The sequence below is a fragment of the Sciurus vulgaris genome (assembly GCF_902686455.1).
Source record: "Sciurus vulgaris genome assembly, chromosome: 3".
In the NCBI taxonomy this organism is placed as follows: domain Eukaryota; kingdom Metazoa; phylum Chordata; class Mammalia; order Rodentia; family Sciuridae; genus Sciurus; species Sciurus vulgaris.
This window is the reverse complement of record NC_136463.1, coordinates 139,905,986-139,932,080: the sequence shown is the minus strand read 5'-3', so window position 1 is coordinate 139,932,080 and position 26,095 is coordinate 139,905,986. Positions and strand designations below refer to the sequence as shown.

General features: G+C 33.4%; 1 protein-coding gene and 1 pseudogene across 2 annotated transcripts in view; one reads left to right on the top strand and one right to left on the bottom strand.

Moving 5' to 3' along the window:
* Nucleotides 1-12,357: 12,357 nt before the first annotated feature.
* Nucleotides 12,358-26,095, bottom strand: part of ZC3H15 (zinc finger CCCH-type containing 15) — a 35,442-nt gene continuing 21,704 nt past the window's right edge. The window contains exons 9-12 of the mRNA XM_079132981.1: nucleotides 25,572-25,695; nucleotides 22,409-23,801; nucleotides 21,217-22,368; nucleotides 12,358-16,013 (exon numbers count right to left, since the gene is read on the bottom strand). Of these exons, the coding sequence (XP_078989107.1) occupies nucleotides 23,611-23,801; nucleotides 25,572-25,695 (315 nt within the window). The 3' untranslated portion in view covers nucleotides 12,358-16,013; nucleotides 21,217-22,368; nucleotides 22,409-23,610. The remainder of the gene's footprint in view (nucleotides 16,014-21,216; nucleotides 22,369-22,408; nucleotides 23,802-25,571; nucleotides 25,696-26,095) is intronic.
* Nucleotides 20,603-21,661, top strand: LOC306655766 (H/ACA ribonucleoprotein complex subunit 3-like; annotated as a pseudogene). The gene is made up of 2 exons: nucleotides 20,603-20,606; nucleotides 21,462-21,661. The product of its transcript is annotated as an H/ACA ribonucleoprotein complex subunit 3-like (transcript).

The following is a 26,095-nucleotide window of genomic DNA, read 5'->3' as shown; positions in this document are numbered from 1 at the left end:
GGTTAAGGTCATCCAACTATTAAAGAGAAGAGTCAGAATTTTTAAGTTGGTTTGTGTTACTCCACAACCTATTTTCTTGCCATTTTCACCATGCTGGGTTTGGTCTTTAAATCTTTCTACAACAAATAAGTCTTGTCTATTGAGTCAGTAAGTGAAGCCAGAAACCAAGTGGAAGAAAAAGGGAGTTCTTTTCAGTCTGTAAATGTCAAGGGTGATAACATGTAGTTGCATTCTTACTATCCAGTTTTAAAATCTTGCAGTTCAGGCTTCTGGAAAAATATGAGGAAGGGAAGAAAATTTCCATCAGCACTTCTATTGAATTAAAGAATGACGAAATGTCACTGCACATAGTCACAGTATCCCACCTCTTTCCTGGAATCCGCTCTATAATGTCAAAGAATGTGAATCAACTAACTACAAGTAGGAAGTATTAACCCACCTGTTCTCTGTTCTTGCCAGATGCAATGAAATTTAGTATCTAAAGTAAGGGGTTTAAGGGTCCCCTGATCCTGCTTCTCAATGGACAAAGAATTTTGAAATAGTGTATGTCTAAGAAATTAAGATTACTCACTTTCATGCTGTGCCTTAAAGCATACACATTAGAAATATTTCAAAAATATATAATTTCATATTTGTCCCAGGACAGCTTAAAGTATAGAAAAAAATCTAGTTAATTAATTCAAGCCAACATAATTTATTAAGTGCCTTTGAACTCTGCTGGATACTATGTACAAAGAGAGCATGGTGTACTCAAACTAGTCCATAGCCTTTAGAAATCCTTGAGGGACCCCTCTTCTTTTGTGAGCTCCCAGGCAATGCAAAAGCTATTTGGGATGAGCTATATTCTGGGCACAAAGAAGTCATTTAAGTTGGCCAGCTCAACTCCTTCACTGAGCAAGGAAAACTGAAATAAGGGCATAGTATTCTTTCTCAATTCTATGCACAACCAACCTACATTTAATCCTTTAAATATCTTTTAAATTATCTTGCACATTATTTTCCAATCAATGCCAAAATACTTTGCATATTCCAAGTAATTGAAATATACTTAAAAATGGATATAAATTTTTCTAATAAATTCTTCTGTATACATGTGTATTTAAAAATTCAATATTCTGGCATTTTGCTGGGACAGCTGTGCTACAAGGTTTATTGTTATTCTTGCTCCTTCACTTTTATATCTGCCATTTTCCTTTTAGATTCAATGTTGACTTCATTTGTTGCTGAAATGTCCTCAGCCTCATTCAGCATTTTGTGCTATGCCAAGAACATGTTTTAGTCTATATGTATCTTTTTGTTTTTGTTTCTGCTTTCTCAAGAATTTGCAATAGTAGTCACTCTCCATTTGGGGCTACCAGTGTTATGCTTTCCTTCCTATAATAAGGTTGTTGTTCATGGTGTTATATCAAAGAGTTAGAAGATTCCAAGAAAAAGTTTATTCAAGTCCAAGTCAACCACACCTTCCCATACACATATACACCAGTGACTGTACATGGATGAGAAAAACACTTGGCAAATCAGGCCACAAGGCAGCTGGGAAGAAAGAGGAATGACACACTGGCTATGAATTTTTACTTGTGATGCCAAAGGGCCCTTCTGCCTGCACTTCTATACTCTCTAATCCACTCTGGGCTTCTGAACGTCCAGATTCAACAAACCCGTATCAGTGCTGGCAGCCATACCTTGCCTGTACGGTTTCTGGTGCTTGGGTGGGGCAGTTATGCTTGTTATGACTGTGCCAAGACATGAGCAATTTCCAGGGATCCTTCTTAGCAAGGGATCATGACTACTGGGTGAATCTGTCCTTCCTTTTTATCCATATATCCAGTTATAGGACAAACAAATTGTCGGTATGTGGTCTGTGCATAATTTGGGTGGCACAGATTGGAGGAGCACAGAGAAACACTTCCCTCTTCCTGTGTTAAAATGTCAGACCACAAAACATATTTATGGTAACACTTTCACTTTAATGAGAAATACTGAGCTCTAATGTCATTTTGCTATTTTTCATGAAAACCTAAAGTAATGATTGAAAGACCTAAACAATGGGTAGAAATTAACTTGAAATTAGATTGCACTCTGAAAATAAGTTTTCATTTTCATGTTGAATATATAAAATAATTCAAGAATAAACTTTGCATATCAATATTGGACATACATAGCTTATTCCAAAATTTTCCATTAATGTTAATTAGTATTGTTTATTTCTTTCTGGATTATCTAAATCAATAAATATAAAGCATTTCTCCTATGTATGGGTTCAAATTATAAACATGTTTGAATTAGACTTTTTTTTGTGTGTGTGTGGTGCCGGGGATTTGAACCCAGGCCTTGTGCTTGCGAGGCAAGCACTCTACCAACTGAGCTATATCCCCAGCCCAAATTAGACATTATTAATAACAATTTTGTTTGAAAGTTATTGCTGACTCTAGCTCATGCCATTAAACATGGAAGAAAAAATTTAGTCAAATTCCCAGTTTTGTTTCTTTGTTAAGCATTAACTCAACTTCTTTTTCATTTATTCAACACTTGTGAAGCTACTGTGTGCCAAGCATTCCACTAGTATTAGGGATAAAAGAATTTAAAAAGAAAAAACCTGACAGATGCAGTGCACTTATTATCCCAGCGATCCAGAAGGCTGAGGCAGGAGGATCCCAAGTGTTTCTGTGTATGTATGAGTATGCCACAATGAAACGTGGTCATTCTGTATAAATGATACGCACCAATAAAAAATACTCAAAAGATTTACAAAGTTAAACAGTAAGATAAAAAAAAGAGACTTAGCAGAATCTAGGAATCTGATCATTTTGGAAAGAATTCCAAGCCATGAAATTCCTTTAATTTTAGGAATATTATTTGGCTACAAAAGTTTGGTTTTGAAGTTTAAAATCCTGAATCTTGATTATGGTTTTCTTATGCCTAGAATATTTTCAATTATTAAATCAGAAATCTCTCACCACTCCTCCTATCTTCATGTTCCAATTATACTGAATGAGTTTAAGGGTCTTCAAATGAGCCATGCTCACACTGCTATACGTCTGCTAATTCTTTTAAAACACCATTCTCACTCATTTGGCCAGTTTCAACTTGCACTTTTAGTTAAAGGATTATCTGGGTGATCCTGTCTTTATCTTCCTGGTTTTGAGTTAGTTACTTCTTTCATATGCTCTTCCAGCATACTGTGCACATCTTTGTCACACTGTGTAAAATCATCCATTTATTTTTCTATCTTCCCCAATAAGCTGGAACCTTCTGGAGATAGGATTTATTTATGTATCTATCTGAATACCTATTTATTTGTTGTGCTAAAAATTGAACCTAGGGGTGTTTTAATACTGAGTCACATTCAAGGTTCCTTTTTTAAAATATTGAGATAGAATCTTACTAAGTTGCTGATTCAAGTGATTTATACTTTGTACAAATTCTCATGTAAAGCAAGCAAGTTAGCTTCATGTAATTAATGCTACCTATAATGACAGTACATTAATAATGTGGACATTTTGATCATTTTAATTAAAATGTTCTAGTCATAAGAACTTCTGTGATTATGTTACACTAAGGAGGAAAGCATGAGTAGACCCAGCAATATAATGAGTATATTTGTTAAGTGGCTAATTTTCTTGCTTTAGGAGGTCAGTGGTATTGTTGCACAATCCTTTTGGTCACAGGGTTCAGTATTCATATTGAATGGATCTGTTGTAACTTGGTCCAATTAATATATCTTGCAGATCCATTGTCCAGAATCGAGTAGACCCAGATACTCTTCTAATTAAATCATAGGAATGTTGCTTGTTATATTTGTAATCACAATAGCCCCACAGTGTATTAGCTAAGGTTAGGAATAAAGAGCCACTCATAAAATAAAGACCTTAGCAAAGCTCTTCAGATTGACTGACTGGGATTCAATTCTGCTTCTGATGCTTACTGACTATGTGATCTTGTGTCATTTTCTTAACCTTTCTGAGCCTCACTTACCATTATTGTAAAATTGGGATCTGTTAGTCAGCTTTCTGTCACTTTGACAAAATACCTGTGATAAACAACTGACAAGGATGTCACTTTGGGTTTGTGGTAAGAATATCATGGTGGGAGTACACAGTGGAGAAAAGCTGCCTGCCTCACGGGAGCTGAGAGGCATGAAAGTGAGGATGGGCCAGGGTCCCAATAATCCCTTCAAATGCACCCCTTAGCTACAAAAAATTCCCTCCTCTACGCCCTACCTCCTGAAAGTTCCCACCAGCTCCCCGCAGCAGCATCAGCTGGGGACCAAGTTTTCAACGCATGAGTCCTTGGAAGATACGTAAGATCCTAATCATAAGAAGGACCAACTACTCAGATCACAGGGTGGTCATAAAGAAAACATAGACTACTATGGAAAGAATTTAGCACAATGACTGGGACATAAGTTCTTGGTCGATGTAATGGTGCTATCGTCATCACCATTGTCAATCATTATCATCACTATTAATACTTCTACATGAGATTGCTATTCTTGCTCAACTCTGGTTTGAACTAGTAAAGAAAAATAAAATCTAAACTTGAGGATTTTGATTAACAAAATCCAAATAGATAAAAAAAAATTTCAAAGCACTTTCAAGGGTTCAGTAATTATTCTAATATTTTCAGCTTTCATAATTATGCATTTATGATAAAATGAATGTAAATACATATAAACATACATGTGTGTACATATGTACAATATAAATATTTAGGAATTTAGGGCATTGAACCATAAGAGAAACTGTTTAATCTGTTACTATAATGTGAAAATAGTTTTTTTTTTTTTTTTTGGTGGTTCTGCGGATTGAACGCAGGGACTTCCATGTGCTAGGCAAGGTACATGTACACATCCAGCCTTTTAAAATATTTTATTTTGAGATGGGGTCTCACTGTGTTGCCCAGGCTGGACTAAAACTTGAGATCCTCCTGCCTCAGTCTGCCAAGTTGCTGGGATTACAGATGCTCCTAGTTGAGCTGGGATGTTTTTTATACCCAACATTAAAACGTAAGTATTTTCCTATCTTTAAAACTATTCAACTGAGCATGGTGGTGCATGCCTGTAATCCCAGCAAAATGGGAAAAAGGGCTGGAAATGTAGCTCAGTGGTAGAATACCTTTGAGTTTAAGCCCAGCATTGGGCAAAAAAAAAAAAAAAAAAAAAAAAAAAAAAATTGCCCAACCATAATGGGGAACAATATTGAGTTGTAGGATTTAGTGATTTTAGTTTTCTTTCTGTATTTTCCAAATTTTATACAATAAGCACATTTTAAACTTTTAAGGTATTTTCAGGTAAAGACTTCATCTTGTCTTTCAAACATATGCACACACAAACATAATTTTTTCTTACTTTATAAAATCTCCTACTTGTAAAATGATAAAAATGAAATAAATAAAGCAGAAATGACATATACAAAGCAGAAAGTCAATTCAACATATGAAAATCAACTTAATACACCATATTAACAATAGTCTCGCAAGGTGGCACATGCCTGTAATCCCAGCAATTTGGGAGGCTGAGGCAGGAGGACTGTTAGTTCAAAGCCAGCCTCAGCAAAAGTGAGGTGCTAAGCAACTCAGTGAGATCCTATCTCTAAATAAAATACAAAATAGGGCTGGGGATGTGTCTCAGTGCCCCTGAGTTCAATCCTGGTACCCCAAAAGGAAAAAAAAAATTGCAGAAAAAAACTTTAGACAAAATTCAATACAAAAAAAATTACAAAAATTCAACAAACCAGAAATGTGGGGAAACTATCTCAAGATAATAAAAGCTGGACTGAAAGTGTAGCTCAGTTAGTTGTAGAGTGTGTGTGTTTATTAGAATATGCTAGGTTATGGATTCAATCTTCAGTGCAAAACAAAAAAAAAACAAGAAAAAAGAAGAAAAGCCATATATGAATGCCCACAATGTACTCAGTGGTGAAAGATTAAAAGTTTTTCTACTAAGATCAAGAAAGGCAAAAATGGGCACTCTTACTACTACTGTTCAACATAGTACTGGACATTCTAACTAGAGCAGTTAGAGAGAAAAGGAAATAAATGGTCTCCAAATTGGAAAGGAAGAAGTAAAATTGTATTTGTTAACAGATAACATGATCTTTTTTAAAAATATTTTTTTTAGATGTACACAATATCTTTATTTACTTTTATGTGGTGCTAAGGATCGAACCTAGTGCCTCACACATGCAAGGAAAGTGCTCTACCACTGAGCTATAACCCCAGCCCCAGATAACATGATCTTATATGTAAAAAACCATAAAGATTCCACATGCCCTATTTCAGCAGGTTGAAAGAAACAAAATTAACACACAAAAATCACATACATTTTAATATTCTAACAATGACCAAACCAAAAGGAAATTAAGAAAACAATCCCATTTACTATAGTATTTAAAAACGTAAAATACTTATGAAAAAACTTATTAACCAAGGAGGTGGAAGACTGATATACTGAAAATTATGAAACGTTGCACATAAAAATTCAAAAGGAATTAAAGACCTCAATGTAAGACCTAAAACTTTGAAATTCTAGAAGAGAACATTTTTGGCTCACTGGATTTCATGAATATGATATCCAAAGCAAAGGCAACAAAAGCAAATATAGACAAATATGACTATATCAAATTTCTATGCATAAAAGGAAACTGTAGTGTGAAAAGGTAAGTTGTGGAATGGGCGTAAATATTTGCAAGGAATCTATCAGAAAAGGGGCTGATGTCCAGAACATAAAATGAACGACTTCAACAGACAGTTCTCCAAACAAGACATATAAGCTTGGCATGGTGGTGCACCCTGTTATTCCAGGGGCTCAGAAGGCTGGGTCAGGAGGATCACAAGTTCAAAGTCAGTCTCAGCAACTTAGCAAGGCCCTTTCTCAAAAAAAAATTAAAAAGAGTTGGGGAATATGGCTCACAAGCACTCTTGTGTTCAATCCTTGGTAGCAAAACACCAAAAATAAACAACACAGAAATGACCAATAAACATATGAAAGGAGGAAAATGCAAATCCAAACCACATTGAGATATCACTTTACACCCATTAGGATGGTCACTACCAAGAGAGCAGAAATTAACACATATTGAGGAGAATTAAAAAATTAGAAACACTGTACACTGGTATTGGGAATGTAAAGTGGTGGAGTCATTATGGAAAATAGTATGGATTGCAGTGACCTGCTAACCGAACCAGGCTCTGAGGGGGATGGAGAAAAGACAGACACACACAAATAGAGAGAAAGCTGGGGCTTGGTTGTTCAGTCAATCTCTGATGGAGGAAGGTGCACTACAAGGAGCTCAGCACATTTACTATATAAGTTTTATCATTAAAAGGGTTAATATGAGGGGCTGGGGAGATACCTCAGTCGGTAGAGTGCTTGCCTTGCATGCACAAGGCCCTGGGTTCGATCCCCAGCACCGCAAAAAAAAAAAAAAAAAAAAAAAAAAAAGGTTATTATGAGAAAGCTTCTTCAAAGCAAGTAGAGTCAAGGTCATAAGTAAGTTTGATTATCAGCTTGTGCCCATAACTTTCTACCCTCGAGCAGCTGGCACCCGAAATTCAAGGTTAAGAACTGAATAGCTCTGTAGCTGGCACATAATCTCCTATTGAACAGGGCATCACCACAGCAATTAGGACATCTCCATTGGCACCTCCACCCCAGGAGCTCTTCTGAGGAGCATCACCTCTGTCATAGGATAGTACAAAACCCATAATTCAGTAACCTATTTGACAATGTACGTTCCTCAAAAAGTTAAAAATAAAATTATAGGATCCAGCAATTTCATTTCTGAGTGTATATCCAAAAGAATTCAAAGCAGCAGCTCAAAGAGATATTTGTACAAACCCATGCTCACTGCAGCATTACTCCCAAGCCAAGAGGGTGAAAGAAAATCAAATGTCTTTTGAAAAATGAACAGATTAAGAAAATCCAGGCACATGTATACAATGTAATACTATGTAGCTTTAAAGAGGAAATCCTGTCATATGACACAAGTGGATGAACCTCAAAGACATGTTAGAGAAACAAGCCATTCACACAAAAGAACAAATACTGTCTGAGACTACCCAAGTCAAGTATCCAAAGTACTCATAATCCTTGAAACGATGAGAGGAAAGATGGCTGCTAATGGCAGAGTGGAAGAGGGGAATTAGTGTTTAATGAATACAGAGCTTGTTTTTCAAGATTAAAAAAAAGTTTCAGAGATCTGAAACCCTCCTAAACTGTACAATTAGAAATGTACACTTGGAAACCTTCAAAGTCAGGGTTTTTACATTCCTTCCCTTCTACAAACACCAAAGACAACTACTGTTAATAGGTCTATGACTTCTCAATCATTTTATAAAGGAAATAGACACATGTACTATACACACACCTGTACTTTTACAATTCTCATACTTGACTTTTTTTTTTTTTTTTTTGGTGATACTGGGGATCAAATCCAGGACTTCACACAAGAAACACTCCACCACTGAACAATATCCCAAGATTACCTATTCAAAAATTACTCCACAGAATATCAATGTCAACTTTTTATGTCAGTACATAAAATATTTCTAAAGGAATGAACACTTCAAAGGCAAAAAATTCAATAATCAAATTAGCAAACAGTCATTGCCTAAATGTATAACACCAAGCGGGGAAGGCATTTAGTGAGTGAGTGAGTTCCTGGCCTCAAGAAAACACTTCTCTATTAAGGAAGTACCTATGTACATGTATGATTACACAAATGGTATGACTTTACATTATGCACAACCACAGAAACAAGATGTACCCCATTTGTGTACAATGAATCAAAATACAGTCTGTAAAAATAAAAAAAAAATAATTAAAAAAAGTTAAGCACTTAAAGAAGGTAGAACAGTCACATAGTAATGGCCATGTAAACAGTCCCCCCAGTTTTTTGGTGAATGAAAGAAGCTTCCATGGGAATGCATCTTCAGAATTCAAGGATAGAAAGGATTTGAGAATGTGGAGACTGGAAGACTAAGGAAAAGGAAGACGATATTTCTCAAATAGGAATTGGCAGATACGACATACAAAACTGTAGTATGTGATAATAAAAGCCTATGTTCTAAATACTTGCTACGATGTACCTAGGTACTAACCACATTTTTTATATATAATACTCCATTCTGGCCTCACAACTAAGTTATAAACATTTTAATTACTATTTTACTATAGAGGTAATTTAAGATAAAAAATATTATATTGTGAATTACTTAAGAAATGATGAGGTAGGAAAGAGAAGTTGGGACCCATCATTAAAAATAACTTTGAAGGCCATACATGAATATTTAGATTCTCTTTAGTAGGCAATTTAGTGTCATTGAGGAATTATACAAAGGGAACTCTCATGACTAAACCTAGGCTTTAAGAAGATAAATCTGGCAGTGCTTTAGATAGATTAGTTCTAGAAAGGGAAGGAAATAGGTTAGATTAATTATGAGTATGGTGACCATATGTCCATGTTTGCAAGGGCAGTCCTAGAAGAAGTATGAAAAAAGCCTTCTTCTTATCCATAGTGCCATTTTCACACTTAAAAATGTCCTGGTTTGGAAGATAAATATATGTGATTTTTGAAGGAAGATGAGAGACTGGGTAATACAGAATAGTGGACATGTGAATGAATGGAAAAGACGGATAAAGAAATCTAATAGAGGGAAAAAAGGAACAAAAGATTTAAGAAAGAAAATGGTGAGTCGAGTTTGAAATCTGAGGTACTAGCAGGATATTCATATTGCTGTCTAGTAAGCAGCTTATTGGAAATGTGAGGCTGGAGAAATACAACTGCCCATATGGAAATGATTACTGAAATCATGAAAGTGAGATTGCCAAGGGACAGAAAATAGTCAAAGACAGCAAAGAGCCTGCTATACAGGACAAGGAAGACCTCTTTAGAAAAACCCTCAAACTGTAAGGGAGAGTTTGTAATTACCTGACCATCTCAGCACAGTCAAAATTATCAAAAGCCCAGGCAGAACGCTGCATTTGAGTAGCTGATCAGAAAACTAAAGGGCAACTAATTACTATTTCATGACATTTTCATCAGCTTTATTCTTGTGAATGTGAACTTCTGAGTGTTATGTTATAGATGTTATTTAGCCCAGGATTAGAGGAATTGATTCAAGAAGGAAACACAGTAGTAAATAATGTGGGTCACTCAACTGTATGTTCTGTCGTATGTGTAAGAATAATGTTACTGTTTCCCACATAATTTTCCATACACTATCAACCTCATAATAGTTTCTCACAATATCAATAATGACAGAAAGACTAAAAAACAGAATTTATCTCTATATTATCAGTGTATTCAGAATAAAATGGTGTAATTGCCAAGTTGTTCAGTGTTAGCGTATGAAAGTCTTTGAATTATCGTTTCACTTACATAGGGATGTACATCCCACCCAGGAAAAGCCAGGTATACCATAGAAGTAGTATACAGAGTTGATAAACATATATATATGACTAGTTTAAGACTGCTGTGATGAATGAAGGAAAGAAGTACATTTAAAATCTTTATAATTTGTATGGAAAATTCATATTCTTTTGCTCTAAAAATAAAGTCATATGGAAACACAACAAATGCAAAAGTGACTGTCAGGGAAGTTTAAATTAGCAGGAGTACCAGCATATTTACCATGCTTGTCTTTTAAAAATTTTGATGCTTCAGTAAGTACCAATAATCCATAATTTACTAGAACTGAATTAGAAACAGTGATCTCAAAAATTTTTATGCATCTTTTCCTCATTTAATAAAACTAATTTTTCAGAGGAAAAAAACAGTATATTAAAGTAGACCATGTATTTCTCCATATATCTTAAAACAAATGGTTCAGTCCACTAGGACTGCATTGAATTTATAGAAGAAAAACAGAACAAGTCAATGAATCTTTTCAAGCAATTTTAATACATCACAAACCTTAAGCCTACTGTCAGAGACAAAGTGCAGTGACTCAGTTACAATTCTAAAAAGAAGACAATGTGTTTTTAATACCTGCTTGGAAGAGAACTATATATGTATCCAGTTAAGAATTCAGAATCTTTGCCAATATTGAGAAACAAACTCAGGCAGTTGTTGTAATCAGCATGATGCAGAATTTATTATTCATCGAGGCAACCAATATTTCCAGGTTGGCATTGGGCCTTTCAAATATAAACATAATTTTGATATCGTCACCATGGAAAGCTTGCTCTGAAGGTAAAGTGCATTCAGTAATAAGTTGTGTAGAGTTAACACATGATGGGTTAGAATCTTGCCAGACACTGTTTGATATTATTAATGGTCTCATTTGTCTTTTTAAAAAAGGACTGTAATATTCATGGTATAAATTTTTTTTTTATAAGTCAGGTGTAATGGCATGAGCTTGTAGTCCTAGCTACTTGATAGGCCAAAATAGGAAGGCTGTTTGAACACTAAAGTTCAAGTCGAGTGTGAGCAATACAGAGATTTAAAAAAAAAAAAAAAAATCTATAAAACCTTACTGGCAATAGGTTTCAATCATATCTGTCTATGTACATGCTGAGTAGTTTTTTCTTTCTCAGGATGAATATACAGCTATGATTATATCAATGATGTATTCTGAGGCTGAGACAAAATACAATGTCATATTGTTTGTTCCTTCAATTTTTAAAGCCTAGTTTTAAAGTTTAAACAAACTAAAGGTTGTTATTGCTTTGTTTTCCCCATATATGATGGAGCTCATATGAGATAGTTGAGCTAAAAATTCCTATCATCCAGTGCTGTCATAGCTGTCGTAATGTTAACACAAGGCTTTACACACATGTTTACAGTGATTCTGGTATAAACAAACCTACTGCACTGGCTGCTGCATAAAAATATAGCACATACAATTATGCAAAGTATATAATATTTATGAATTTACTATACTGTACTTTAAAGTACACTTCTATTTCCAAAAAGAGGTCATGGTAAAACAGTACACTGGCAGCATTCTCATGTATCTGGGTTACGTCTGGATTGTGTCTAGGTTGCACCTGGACTGACCAATATCATTTAGGTTTGTATAAGTACACTCTTACGATGTTCACATGATGATAAAATTGCCTAATACATTTCTCAGAATGTATACCTGTCATTAAGTAATGCATGGTTATATTTTTATCTTTTCTGAAATTATCCTTACTATTTTAGTTTCTATAAAGTTCAACAGGTTTTAAATACTTTTTTGGTAGTTATTGTGACATTTACATAAAAACCTTAGAAAAGGAAGCAATTTATTTGGGAGAATTTCTCTTTTCTCACTGAATTAATTTAAATACTGATTACATTTTTTGAACAGTGGATTCAAACAAACATATAAAAACATCAGTCTTTCAGCAAACTCAAGAGATATCTTTGCTAATTTTCCCTCTTTTTTTTTTTTTTTATTGCTGAGGATTGAACCTAGAACCCAGAGCATTCTAAGCACAAGCTCTATCATTGAGCTACACCCCCAGTCTTTCCCTGAAGTTCTGAACATTTATACTACATCTGAGTTGTTTTCATCAGATTTTACCGTTTCATACCATATTCATAAATAAAAAGTTTCTACTCAAATGTTTACAGTATCATTCATATTGACCATTAAAAAATAATCCTAAAAGAAAAATCAGATGATTCTTTTCAGGCTGTCCTAAATTTCTCAATATGAATATAAGCATTCTTAATATTAACAAAGTTATTTCCAACAAGTATGTTTTCACATGATGCAAAACACAGGCTACGTGGGATAACATGAGGATCTCTTATAAGAAATTAGCTACGAGTTTTACTGCACTCAATGCTTATATTATAAAAGTATCAAATTAATAACCTCAATGGCCATGTTAAGAAATGAAAAGCAACTTAAACTTTTAGAAATAAAGAAAGATTAGTGTGAAAATCGATAAACTGAAAATAGTAAAATAGAAAAAAATCAATGAAATCAAAAGCTAGTTCCTCGGGCTGTTGGAAACTTGACAAACCTCAGGTTTATCACTATCTAATTTACAGATAATAAAAAGAAGGGAAATTATGAACCACTTTATGCTTATATCTAAATAACTTAGACAATAATGGACAAGTTCCTTAAAAAACAAACTACAAGAGCTTATTTGAGAAGAAATCATCTCAATAGAGTTATATATCTATGAAAGATATTCAATTTGTAATTTAAAATCTTTCCACAAAGGGAACTATAGGTCCAGATGGTTTTACTTGTGAATTCCACCAAATATTAAAGAAGAAATGACATTGTATATAATACCTTCAAGAAAATCGAAAGGGAAATTCTTCCCAGTTAATTCTGTGATAGCATTACCCTGATCAAAAAAACCAACCAACCAATGAACCAAACAAAAAAACCACAAAGACATTACGTTTATAGACCAATTCAGCAATTGTAAACATAAATGATAAATTTTATGAAATCAAATCCAACAATATATAAAAAACAAAATACATCACTCAAGTGAAGTTTATCTAGAAATTCAAGGCTGATTTCACCATTTTAACACATGAAGAATAAATCCCACTGATCATCTCATCAGAAAAATGAAAACTTTGAAAAAAACCCAAGTCATTCATAGAACACAAAGCAAAAAAACCCATCTTAATGAATAGCAGGGAACTCCCTCAACCTAAGGCAGCAATGAAAAATGTACAACTAACACCACTACTTAAGGTATAAGACTGAATGCTTTCCACTTAAGTTCATATTTCAGTAAAGATCATAAACAAGGCAAGAAGGTCTGCTCTTATTACCTAGAATCCAACATCTTACTAAAGATTCCAGGCAGTGTTGTAAGATAGTTTGATCACAGCTTTGCTGTAAAGAGACAAATACTAAGTTAGACTGTGTAAGGCTGTTCAATCTTTGTGACAGCTACTGCCATTGTCAAGATAGCAGGCATAGAAAATCGATAAAACAAATTTTAAATAAAATTTAAAATTTTATTCACAATATGAGGCCTGCTGACTTGTGAAAAAAACTAAATTGTATCCAGATTGGAAAGAAAATCATCTTCACTTACAAATTAAATGATAGATATTGGAGATGTGAAATCTATTAAAAATAAAGATACTAGAACTAATAAGTGAGTTTAGCAAAGTAGCAGGATATAATCAAAATGCAAAAATCAATTGTTTCAAGAGTTGGGGTTGTGATTCAATGGTAGAGTGCTCACCTAGCAAATGTGAGACACTGGGCTTGATCCTCAGCACCACATAAAAATAAATAAATAAAATAAAGGTATTGTGTCCATCTGCAACTAAAAAGTATATTTTAAAAAATCAATTGTTTCTGTATACTAATGATGAATAACTATAAATTGAAATTAAAATATTTACAATAGCATGAAAAATTAAAATACTTAAGAATAAATTGGTCAAATAACATGTAGACTTGTGCACTGAAAACTACCAAAAATTGTTGATATGTAAAAATACCTAAATAAACATATATACACTTATTGGTCAGAGGATTTAACACTGAGATGTTAATTCTCTGTAACTCTGATTTGCAGATTTAATGCAAATCCAGTCAAAATTCCTGTTTCTGTAGAAACCAACAAGCCGATTCTAAAATACAATGTAAATGCAAGGAAGCCCCAATAGCCAAAGCAACTTTGAAAAAGATTAATATAGTTGGAGAATTCATTCTACCTGATTACAATACTTCATTTACATAAAGTTATAGTCATCAAGATAGTAAGGTGTTAGAAATAGAAAAATCAATAAATTTTAAAAAAGTGAACTGTTGATTGATGATCAGCTGATTGTTTGCAAAGGTGCAAACAGAATTCAGTGGAGGACAGTCCTTTTAACAAATGCTAACAAATAATAGCTAAATCAGTAAGATTGTTCACCACATTCAAAAAAGTGAACTTTGATTCATACACTGGAGTACATACAAACTCTAACACCAAATATACTACAGACCTAAATTTAAACTGACCAAAGCAAGTGTCAAAAAGGACGTGGAGCAACTGGAATTTTTATTAATTGATGCAGGGAATATAATATGGCATAAATACTTTAGAAAACAATGTGGATCTCTTAAAAATGTAAAACATACAAACCAAATGCTTCACTCTATTTACCTAAAAGAAATGAAACCATATGTTCATACAAAGACTTGTACCTGAAAGTTTATGTACCTTTATTTTTAAGAGCCAAAAGTTGGAAACAAGCCCAGTTCATCAACAGATGAATGGATAAACAAGTTATTAAAGCTACACAAAAATACTACTTCTTAATTTACAGGCATGTACTACCAATATCTGCAATAACAAACAAATCTTCAAATAGTTATGCTGAGGGAAATTAAAAAAAATAAGTACATGTTATGATTCCATTTATATAAAATTATAAAAAATGTAAACTAATCTAGGGTAATCAGTGCTTGCCTAGGGATGGGGGCATTATGGTGGTTGCCTTAGGAAGAAAAGGATTAAAAAGGGAATGAGGAATCTTTTGGAGACATGAATATGCATATTATATTGATCATGGTTGTAGTTTTACAGGTAAATACATTTATGAAATATGTTTCTTGCCTCAATTATATCTTAATAAAAATATTGAAAGTTTAGTGATGATCTACAAAAACCTACAGGAATTAATCAGATATATGTCAATTTACCTCTTTGAAACATGGATTATTTTACACTTTAGATGTTAATAACTCTCCATTCTAGCTCACATTTTTAAAAAATTGGCCCAAATCTCCATGTCAAAGCCATTGCATTACAAATTATAAAATATCATTCTAATTTTCAAAGAAAGGCTCATTTTTATTTTTATAGGCAGCATCTAGACTTTTATTTACTAATTCAATTAAATCAGATATAACAATGTAAGTTCAAGAATAAACCTGTTATAACCATGTACAAGAATAAACCTGTTAGCCGTCTAAGTTTATTGTCAACACCTGAAATCCTATTGGCTTCCTTCAGTTTTTTTTTTTTTTTCCTTATGCTTTTATTATTTGCCTCTGGACAAGTTCTGACAGTCAGTTTTGCATTTTGTCTTCTAAATCTTCAACTATCAAAGGAAAGAGAGATGAAAAATGTGAATAGTCTTTTGAAAATTATACCATGAAATTCTATTCAGGAAGAATGAACCGTGATACATTATGAATTTAAGAATTTTATTGAAACCTAAAAAAAAAAAAAAAATCTGTACTTATTTTTATTTGACTTCTAAGTAATCTGGTAAAGGTCTAAGCAATATATAAAGCTCCTATTAAATTTGAAAATGTTATTTCTAATAAAAATTATGTAAAGGCAGATAGGCTTAATAAAGCTAAGATGACTGAATACAAAATATTATTTATTTTAAAATTCTAACACACTAAATCTGTTGAAGAAAATCTAAATTCCTATTTTGTTGTTTCCTGCTTTGTAAATGCTACTTTATTTTGGTGAAGGGTGTGGTGGTGGTAAATGTTCACCATTGTCTTTATCCCATCATAATACCTAGTTTCTTTTAATTGAAATTTCCAGAAATGCTCTGAAAAGGATCCTTTGAACATTTAAATATTCAGTAAACAGACTTAAAAATAATGATTTTTAAAAAGATATGCTTCTCTGAACATAGTAGAAAAACATATTCAATATATCACTTTTGGACTGGGGATGTAGCTCAGTGGTAGCAATGCCTACTTGACATGCATAAATGCTTGGGTTCAATACCCAAGCACCACCAAAACAAAACTTCACTTTTATAGCACTTCCAATTTTCCATAAAGAACTTAATGTGCTTATTAAAAGTACAAAGCATTTTTAGTACGACCATCTTATTACCCTGAAATTCATTCCTTTGCAAACTCAAACTTGGAAATCTAAAAAACAGCAAAAGATGTGCACTTCAACAAAAGTTCACCTTATCTTTTATTTCTTTGAATAATTGTTTACATAACAAAACTGTAGGATGAAGGCATCTAAATAGGGCTCACTGATTCTTTTGAGAATTTTACTGTACTTTATTTTAGTATGAACTATTGATTGAAATTAATTGCCCAATGTCTTCTGGTGAATGACATTCTCCAAATGTGAAGCAGCTACTTCTTTTATGTGGAAGAGAACTGTACTTTCTTTTAAAAATGTTATATTTTACATAAATGTATTTAAAAATAATTTATCATATGAAACTCAACAGACTTATTCAATACTAATCAAGTTAAGATTTTACCATATCCAGCTTTAGGACTCCTTTAAAAATTTTCTGGGGCCAGGGTTGTAGCTCAATGGTAGAATGTTTGCTTAACATATATGAGGCCCAAGGTTTGATTCTCAGTGCTGGGGGAAAAAAAATTCTTCTTCTCTTCCTTTTATATGTTCACGGTAAAGGTAAAGAGTACATTTATGTTCTTGCCCAGATAAATGAGGCGTTAGCTCCCCCTTTTTTTTTTTTTTTTTGTCTTCTTAGGGATTACTCACCTGTGCTAATATTTCTGGCATTACTGATAATGATTTTGCTATCTATTTTTTTTTGGAATATTTTATTATTTATTTTAATTAAAAATCATAAATTTACATAGGGCAATATTGTTTGATTCACTGTTTTTTCCCTTCCCCCACCCCTTTTCCCTCTATATAGTCCTTACTTCCTCCATTCTTACCACCCTCCTTATCCCTAACCCTAAACCTAACCCTAATGCTAACCTCTCATACCCCCCCTTATATGTCCTCATCCCCGTATCAGCGAGATCATTCGTCCTTTAGTTTTTTGAGATTGGCTTATCTCACTTAGCATGATATCCTCCAATTTCAACCATTTGCCTGCAAATGCCATAATTTTATCATTCTTCATAGCGGAGTAATATTCCATTATATATATATGCCACAGTTTCTTTATCCATTCATCAACTGAAGGGCATCTAGGTTGGTTCCACAATCTGGCTATAGTGAATTAAGCAGCTATGAACATTGATGTGGCTGTATCTCTGTAGTATGCTGATTTTAAGTCCTTTGGGTATAGGCCAAGGAGTGGGATAGCTGGGTCAAATGGTGGTTCCATTCCAAGCTTTCTGAGGAATTTCCATACTGCTTTCCAGAGTGGCTGCACTAATTTGCAACCCCACCAGCAATGTATGAGTGTACCTTTTTCCTTACATCCTCTCCAACACCTATTGTTGCTTGTGTTCTTGATAATCGCCATTCTAATTGGGGTGAGATGAAATCTTAGGGTGGTTTTGATTTGCATTTCTCTTATTACTAGAGATGTTGAACATTTTTTCATATATCTGTTGATTGCTTGTATATCATCCTCTGTGAAGTGTCTGTTCATTTCCTTAGCCCATTTGTTGATTGGATTATTTGTATTCTTGGTGTAGAGTTTTTTGAGTTCTTTATAGATTCTGGAAATTAGCGCTCTGAAGTATGAGTGGCAAAGATATTCTCCCACTCTGTAGGCTCTCTCTTCACATTACTGATAGTTTCCTTTGCTGAGAGAAAGCTTTTTAGTTTGAATCTATCCCAGTGGTTGATTCTAGCTTTTATTTCTTGGGCTATGGGAGTCCTGTTAAGGAAGTCTGATCCTAAGCCAACAAGTTGAAGGTTTGGACCTACTTTTTCTTCTATAAGATGCAGGGTCTCTGGTTTGATTCCGAGGTCCTTGATCCATTTTGAGTTGAGTTTTGTGCAGATAGGGATTTAGTTTCATTCTGTTGCATATGGATTTCCAGTTTTCCCAGCACCATTTGTTGAAGAGGCTATCTTTTCTCCGTTGCATATTTTTGGCACCTTTTTCTAGTATGAGAAAATTGTATTTATTTGGGTTTGTGTTCATGTCCCCTATTCTGTACCATTGATCTACCTGTCTATTTTGGTACCAATACCATGCCGTTTTTGTTACTATTGCTTTGTAATAGAGTTGAAGATCTGGTATTGTGATACCCCCTGCTTCACTCTTTCTACTGAGTGCTATCTATTTTTAATTAAGGAAATCAGCTTTTTTGCTTTTCACCCAGTTTTGGCTTTTTTATGGATGTCAGCAATCAGAAACCTTTGTAATAAATCCATTAGCTAGAAATTTCCTTAGTTATTACCCCAATGTTGAATTAATTAAATATATAAAAATATTTAAACAAAGTGAAATGATTAAAAAGAATTCTTTACTGCCAAAAGCTTTCCAGGAGAGAAAAGGGGTAGCAGGTGGGTGTCAGGATCTTCTGTATCTTAGGGTTTCTAAAGGGAGCATTAGATAACCGAGGCTTCTTCACCCTTTTAGTTAGAAAACTGCTTTGGGAAAACTACAAAAAGAAATAATCAAGTAACTAATAACTGGCTATGACCAGCTCCAACCAGATTATACAGCTCTTTTTAAGTTCTACATTTCTGTCAAGAAAAACAGACTGAAGCTATCAGTGATAACTTCCCTGCAGGTTTCAGATATGGATATGAAGTGCAAAAAACAGTTAACTATAATTATACACAACTACTATGTGTCCATTAAAATAAATTAAAAAGATATTAATTAAAATTTTACTTTTCCTTCTATGGTGGGTAATCAGTATAAGAGATGAAGGAATAATCTTATCATTCTTAGTATATGGGAGTATTTTCTTCTCTAGAGGGAACTACCAATGTGATTAATTAGCTTGTATACAACTGATACACAATGTATCTCCATAAGTTAACTAACAAAAAGCAATTTAGTTACTAAAGTTTTCACTTTTACTACCTATTCAGCACTGTGTAAAAGATTAAGGAGAAACATTACTAAAATAATGGATTATACTCCTCACACATTGAACTTTTCTAACTTCAAGCAAAATATTTACAATATATACAATAATGTATAATTATGAAACAAGTCACATAATTACTTATTATACACTATACTTGTAATTTGACTTTTCAGTTACTTAACTTTCAATTATACATCCTTTGATACATTTCCATACATGCTATGAAGTTATAAGATACTCAAAATAACAACCAATTAAATATGGTGATGCATAAAATTCTTAAAATGTACAATAGTAAAAGTTGTAAAAACTATACTGAATTACCTCTGTCACTAAAATAGTTTCCCCAAACAAATACAAATAAGATTTAAAGGATTCACAGGAAAAACGAAACACTGCTGCGTATTTGGAAGGAAAATGATGTATGATCCTCTGAAAATACTGGTATACCCTAGAGGTTAACTGGCAAGAAAAATGGTAAGTATTCATTGTTTTTTTGAATTATAGCACGTAGCTAACTAGACAGGGCTAAGGAAATTAAGTCCTGGTGCTTAAGTCCCCAAGGACTGGTTAAATTTTACATTTATCTGTTTAAAAACCAGATTAACTGCTGCAAAACTATGTCTCACAAGCGCAAAAGAAGAGTCTTTGCTTGAAAAATGTCCATCACATTATTTTCACAAAGGACATCTTTACTTAAAAAAGGAACCACCTTTTCTTTCCACATTAACAAAAAGTAATTAACAAGGGACAACATACAACATTTAGATACAGAAGAATATGAAAATGCATTTTGTACTTATGTTTCATTCAGACTTATTTCTAAGTATATTATAAAACTTTGTAGGATGAACCAGTGTGGCCATACTCTAAAGTTTAGTGTCTCATAATTTTTAGTAATTAAGAAATAAGTTGTTATCTTTATTCAGAAAACGCTGCTATGCGTCAGTGAAACATATGCTTAAGAAAGGATAAAAATCTCAAACAAAAGATTCTGGTAGTCCATCCTGTTATCTGGTATTGATCTTCACTGAAACAAGTATTTGAGTATATGAATAATGTGCTAAGTATCTGGAAACAATAACATAAAATGCATCTGTCCATGTATGGTGGGGCTTACAGGATCTGAACAAGTCATCTGTGCAAAGATAAGGTAAAATTCACAACATACCTACTTAAAATTAGAAATATTCTGGCAAACATAGGATCATTATAGGTTGTAATAGTTATTGAATATAAGATACAGAGAGTGTAGGTTAATGGACTCTCATGGATGTTAAGGAGAAAGTGAAAACCTCAGTATGTCTGAGAAAATGATTTCATACAGTTTCTGTTTTTCTAAACTACAGTCCTTTTAAAATAAAGCTAACTCCCATAATTTATAATTATATTACAGACACATATTAACAGTGGGAATTATATATAAAGAGAAATTTGAAAGAAAAACTATTTAAAATTAAGGTTATGTAGAAATGGGTTTAAAAAAGGACAATCTCAGATTAATTGTACAGAGTAACTATACTGTGAACAATACAAAAAATTATTTCTACTGACCTCTGAAATGTACTGTAACTTTAGAAGTAGATTTAATTTTGCATTCTGCTCTTCTAAGAGTAAATGTTTCTACATTTTCTGAGCACATATGCTTCTATAATGGAACAAAATTTGGATTAAGGTTTATGAAGTTCATCCAAGAATTACACACTTGTAGTATCAATAATGACTTCCATACTGAAACATTTTCTCCTTTAAATCAGTTCAAAATGACTTATTTTGACTTGGAGCCTCTGGCTTATGAGTGGTCATATTTCTCCAGGATTACCTCAACGAGTAAGGAGATCAGGTTTACACACTAAAGAAATTTGACCCTATGGGACAGCAGACCTGCTCAGCCCATCCTGCTCACTTCTCCCTGGACGACAAATACTCGAGACACCAAATCACCATCAAGAAATGCTTCAAGGTGCTCACGATTCAGCAACCGCACCCTGTTCTCTGACAGTCCCTTAAATTTCATGTCCCTTCTGTCGCCTGCTCTGTTTCGGAGAATTCATAAGCAAACTCATTAATCTGTGAGCCACGAAGCTTTCTTAACAACCCATGCCCTTTGGAATCCAGTCTCTCACTGCCATTGATCATGTTTGTATGAGGCTATCATGGTGGCATCCTCTTTAAAGGGAACATGTTTTTCATATTTTGAATTTCTGCCATGTTATTAAAGATAAAATGATTTGGGAAAAAAAAATGACTTATATGCTGTAGTGTTTTAGAGATGCTTCAAATCAAACATCTAAAACTCATTCTTTTTTAAATGGGTCTATCTTACATGCTGAAGAAAAACAAAAGTTTAGGGACAAAAGTAACTGAATTTAAACTTTCAGTTATGAGATATATTAGAAAAAATTTTAAGATTGCTTTGAAAATTGAAAAAAAGTTGATAGTTCAGGGTATAGCTTTAAAAAGACAGGAAATAAACTTGGCTCATGATTTCCATATCTGAAAAACGTCAATTGTAGTGCTAGTATCAAACAGCTACGAAGTAAATTTCTTTATCAACTTTGATGTTATCATTTGGTGAATTTTAAAATCATGCTTTCTTAAGTTTTACAATTCAGAAGCACTTTAGAGATCATTTAAGTCTCAGCTTTCCAGCAAATCAAAAAACTGAATACAGAGATTTAAAAATGAGAATAGGGCCCAGGTCACCTGACACTAGATTTAAAAATGAGAATAGGGCCCAGGTCACCTGACACTTTAGTATGATTATGTTAGTTGTTTCAAAATCCATTTGTATTTGCAAGTAACAAAAGCAGCACTGTAGTACAGGAAAAAATACAATATAACAATGATTAAGAGTTATCTAGTATTAAATATGTCATTAACAAATCATGCCCATTTTAAATGTTATCACCCTAATTTTTCAGGAAATCTCAATGGCAAGACACTCAGGCCAAAGATTTCTGGTGAATTTGTTTACATTCTTACAAACAGACTAAGCAAAACTTTAGTACACATTATTTTAACACCATGGAAATCAATAATTCCGAGGTAGTGTTTGAATCTACTTTAAATGATATTTAATTAGGTTAATGATCTATCAACTCAGGAGAAATTATTTTTCAATATAGTATCATCTACAGACTATTCTAGAAGCTAAGAATTAGTTATTAAATTCATTGTTAATACTGTCAATACTCTACATGCTCCTTCAAGTGTTAAAAAAGCCCATTAAGTGTCTGTGCCTTATGTGATACTATAACATATTTAAATTCTCAAGTTAGAAATGTTAAGAAAATTTTCAAAGAAAAACTTAAAAAAAAAAAAGGCCCATATTTGGATTTTAATGTACGATGGTCTTTATTTACAACTTTATTGGCAAAAAAGAAGAGGGAAAACTTTTAAAACAGTTTAACACAGGGCATTGTAGCTGATCCTGTCAGTTAAAGAAGTTCCATTTTAAATGTCCATCCAGTTGTCCAAAGATACAATACTGAATCTGCATATGCAGCTTTCTTTATGAAGTACAGTGCTCATGTTTTAGGCAGTCTTTAAAACATAAATACAAAGGAAAGGAAACCACTCATTAAAAACTGCATCAAATGATGGGTATTTTAAATTTATGTTGTTTCTAGTAATAATACATGCCCAATGAAAACCAAAAGCTGGAAAAGCAGTTACACTTCCTACTTGAGTGGACAGTTACGACAATCAATCATTTTCTGTAATGACCATTATATTTTCAATTATCATGAACTACTCTGAACTTACTATGAGATGTAGTCAAAGTCAGAAGAGAAGACGTAGGGAGATTATTCCTTTTTTGGAGAGTAAGCCCTCTAGAATCAGCATGGGAAATAAACATCCTGTTGATTCTAGGCGGAAAAAATTAACGTAGTCAGTTTCAACTCATGCTGAGCTGACTTAATATTTTCGTTGACTTGTTTGGTGTCATTCTTCTAAATCGAGTGTGTTTAATTCTTCTTCTAGTTCATCCAAATCTTCTCCAGTAAAAAGATTTTCATCAACAGGAACAGCATCAATGGCTCCATTTTCCTGTCCCTCCCCTTCAATATCCTCTTCCAAATCACTTCTTTCACCATTTTCAGCTCTACCTCCAGAAGCTTCACTTAATTTGTTTTCTAAAAATAAAAATTGAAGTCATTATGGCCAAAACACTATGCTCCGTTAGCAGCTAAGAGCTAATACTTCTCCTTCCTTTATCTGCACCACCCACCTCTATTCCACAAAAGCTGTTCCCAGGAATTCTGCAGCAAGAACTGTTCTTTCTTTTTCTAAGCTTATTTATAATTATTTATGACTACTGTAAAATATTACTGTTTACTGCAGGCACTTGAAAGCTTAATGGTTTGCATATTTAAAGGCAAGATGAATCTTCTACAACTCTGTATTCCCTACATGACCTAGTAATTAGGTTTTAAAACAGTCAACTTACACATAATATTTTGTTTGAATAAATGGTGTAGAATCAAAAAATTCATATAAACAGCTACTTGGCTTTTGGTTTTGCAAGTAATAGTTAAATCACACTAATTGTGATGGTGTGTGAAACTAGAAAAATTTCACCATGTAACCAAACTGTTATAAAATAGCCTGGTATGGATGGGGATGAAGCTCAGTGGTAGAACACTTGCCTTGCATACATGGAGACCTAGGTTCAATCTTCAGCATCTTAAAAAATATTTTAGTACAATGTAGCTATTTTTCCTTATAGCTATAAATGATTGAGAAAACAAATATACTATCTATCTTGTTCAATGACATTTATACAAAGACAATTTTTAACAGATAAATTTAGATTTTACCTATTTCAAACTCTCTTGATGATAAAGTCTTGGGGATTATAAACTCTGAAGTATTATTCCCACTTGTACCTATTGTCACCAAACCTCCACTTCTTAAAGGAGCAAATCAGTCTTTATATTGAGAAGACAACAGTTATAGCATTCTTAGATATCAGGAGGGCAAATCAGTGTTTCAAGTATAAACTGTATGCTCTTATTACTAATAAAAAAAAATAAGGTTTAGCCTATCACGGCTTCTGCTTCTTTAGTATTCCCAATGGCAAACATGTCAAACTTTTATTCCTCTCTATAAACCCCTTACTCAAGGCACAAATAGATATAAATTATAACAATCTTTCTCTCCAAATACACCCTAGACAGCTTTTCCTCCATTCTCAATCATTTATATTTGTAGGTCTGGGTTCTTTAACTAAGTTCCTTTACTTTAAAATTTCCCCTCTCCTTCTCAAAGTCAAAAGTGAGTGGTCTATACGCACTCTTTCCCCTCATTTCTCCTACCAATGAGTCCTGTTGAAAACTGGCACCTTATTCCTGTAACTCCTTTACTAATCATAACTAACAACTTATTTGTAATTCTCATCCTCCTTGATTTTTCTGAAACTTGTTTTGTAATTTTTCTCTGAGCTTCCAGTATTCTTTTTTTAAGCATTTTCTCTTTTGCCTATTTTAACATACCAATGTTTGCAGTGTGTTTTGGAATGTTATTCTATATGCTATGCCTGGATGAGATCATTCACTTAGATATCAATGCAGATGGCTTTCAAACTGTTTTCTACTGCAAACAGCCACACAGTATCCTAGACAATGCCACTCTTGATAACAAAAAGTTAAACTCATGAACGTTCCCAACTGCACTTATTACCTATATCTCCAACTTTTGGTCCCATTCTAGTTTCAGTTAATGGAATCAATATTCCCCCAGCCACTAATTTCTATAGATTCTCCTATTTGCTACTAATTTTAGATATGGCCAAACCCAAATTTAAGTTACCAGTCTGATACCTACACATATCTAATTTTGCAAAGCCTGGTCTAATTCTCTTTAGATAGCTTCTTAGTTCTTAGTATTCTAAGTAGCATACTTACCATCTTTGTCTGAAGCATATGTGCTGAATCTTTCAAGACTGGCTACGGTAATACCTGTCTCAGCTACATCTCTTGGGATGTACAGGCTTAAATCTATGTCATTTACGCTCACAGAATCATCAACCTTTAACAACACATAGAAAAGAAAGTTGATACAAATAAGAGTATTTTCATATAGAAGGGGGTCCTATAGGGAAGGGGAAGGTGCTTGTGGGGAAGGGGTAAGGGGTAAGGGAGTGGAGAGAATTAAAGCATGTACGAAAATGTCACAATGATACCCATTAACTTATACAATTATTATATACCAACAATTATAATAGTTTTCACAATTTACTGTTAGTCCTAAGATTTATGTTGGAGAAATAAAATCATCACTGATGTCACGTGAAAACAAATGATCAACTACTGTTAAAATTTTTCAGGGAAAAAAAAAAAAGAAAAGCATTGTCATATTTGAAGCTTCCTTTAGCATCACTTTTTTTAAGAGTATCCTGTTCTTTCAATGCAGAATTTTATGAAAACCA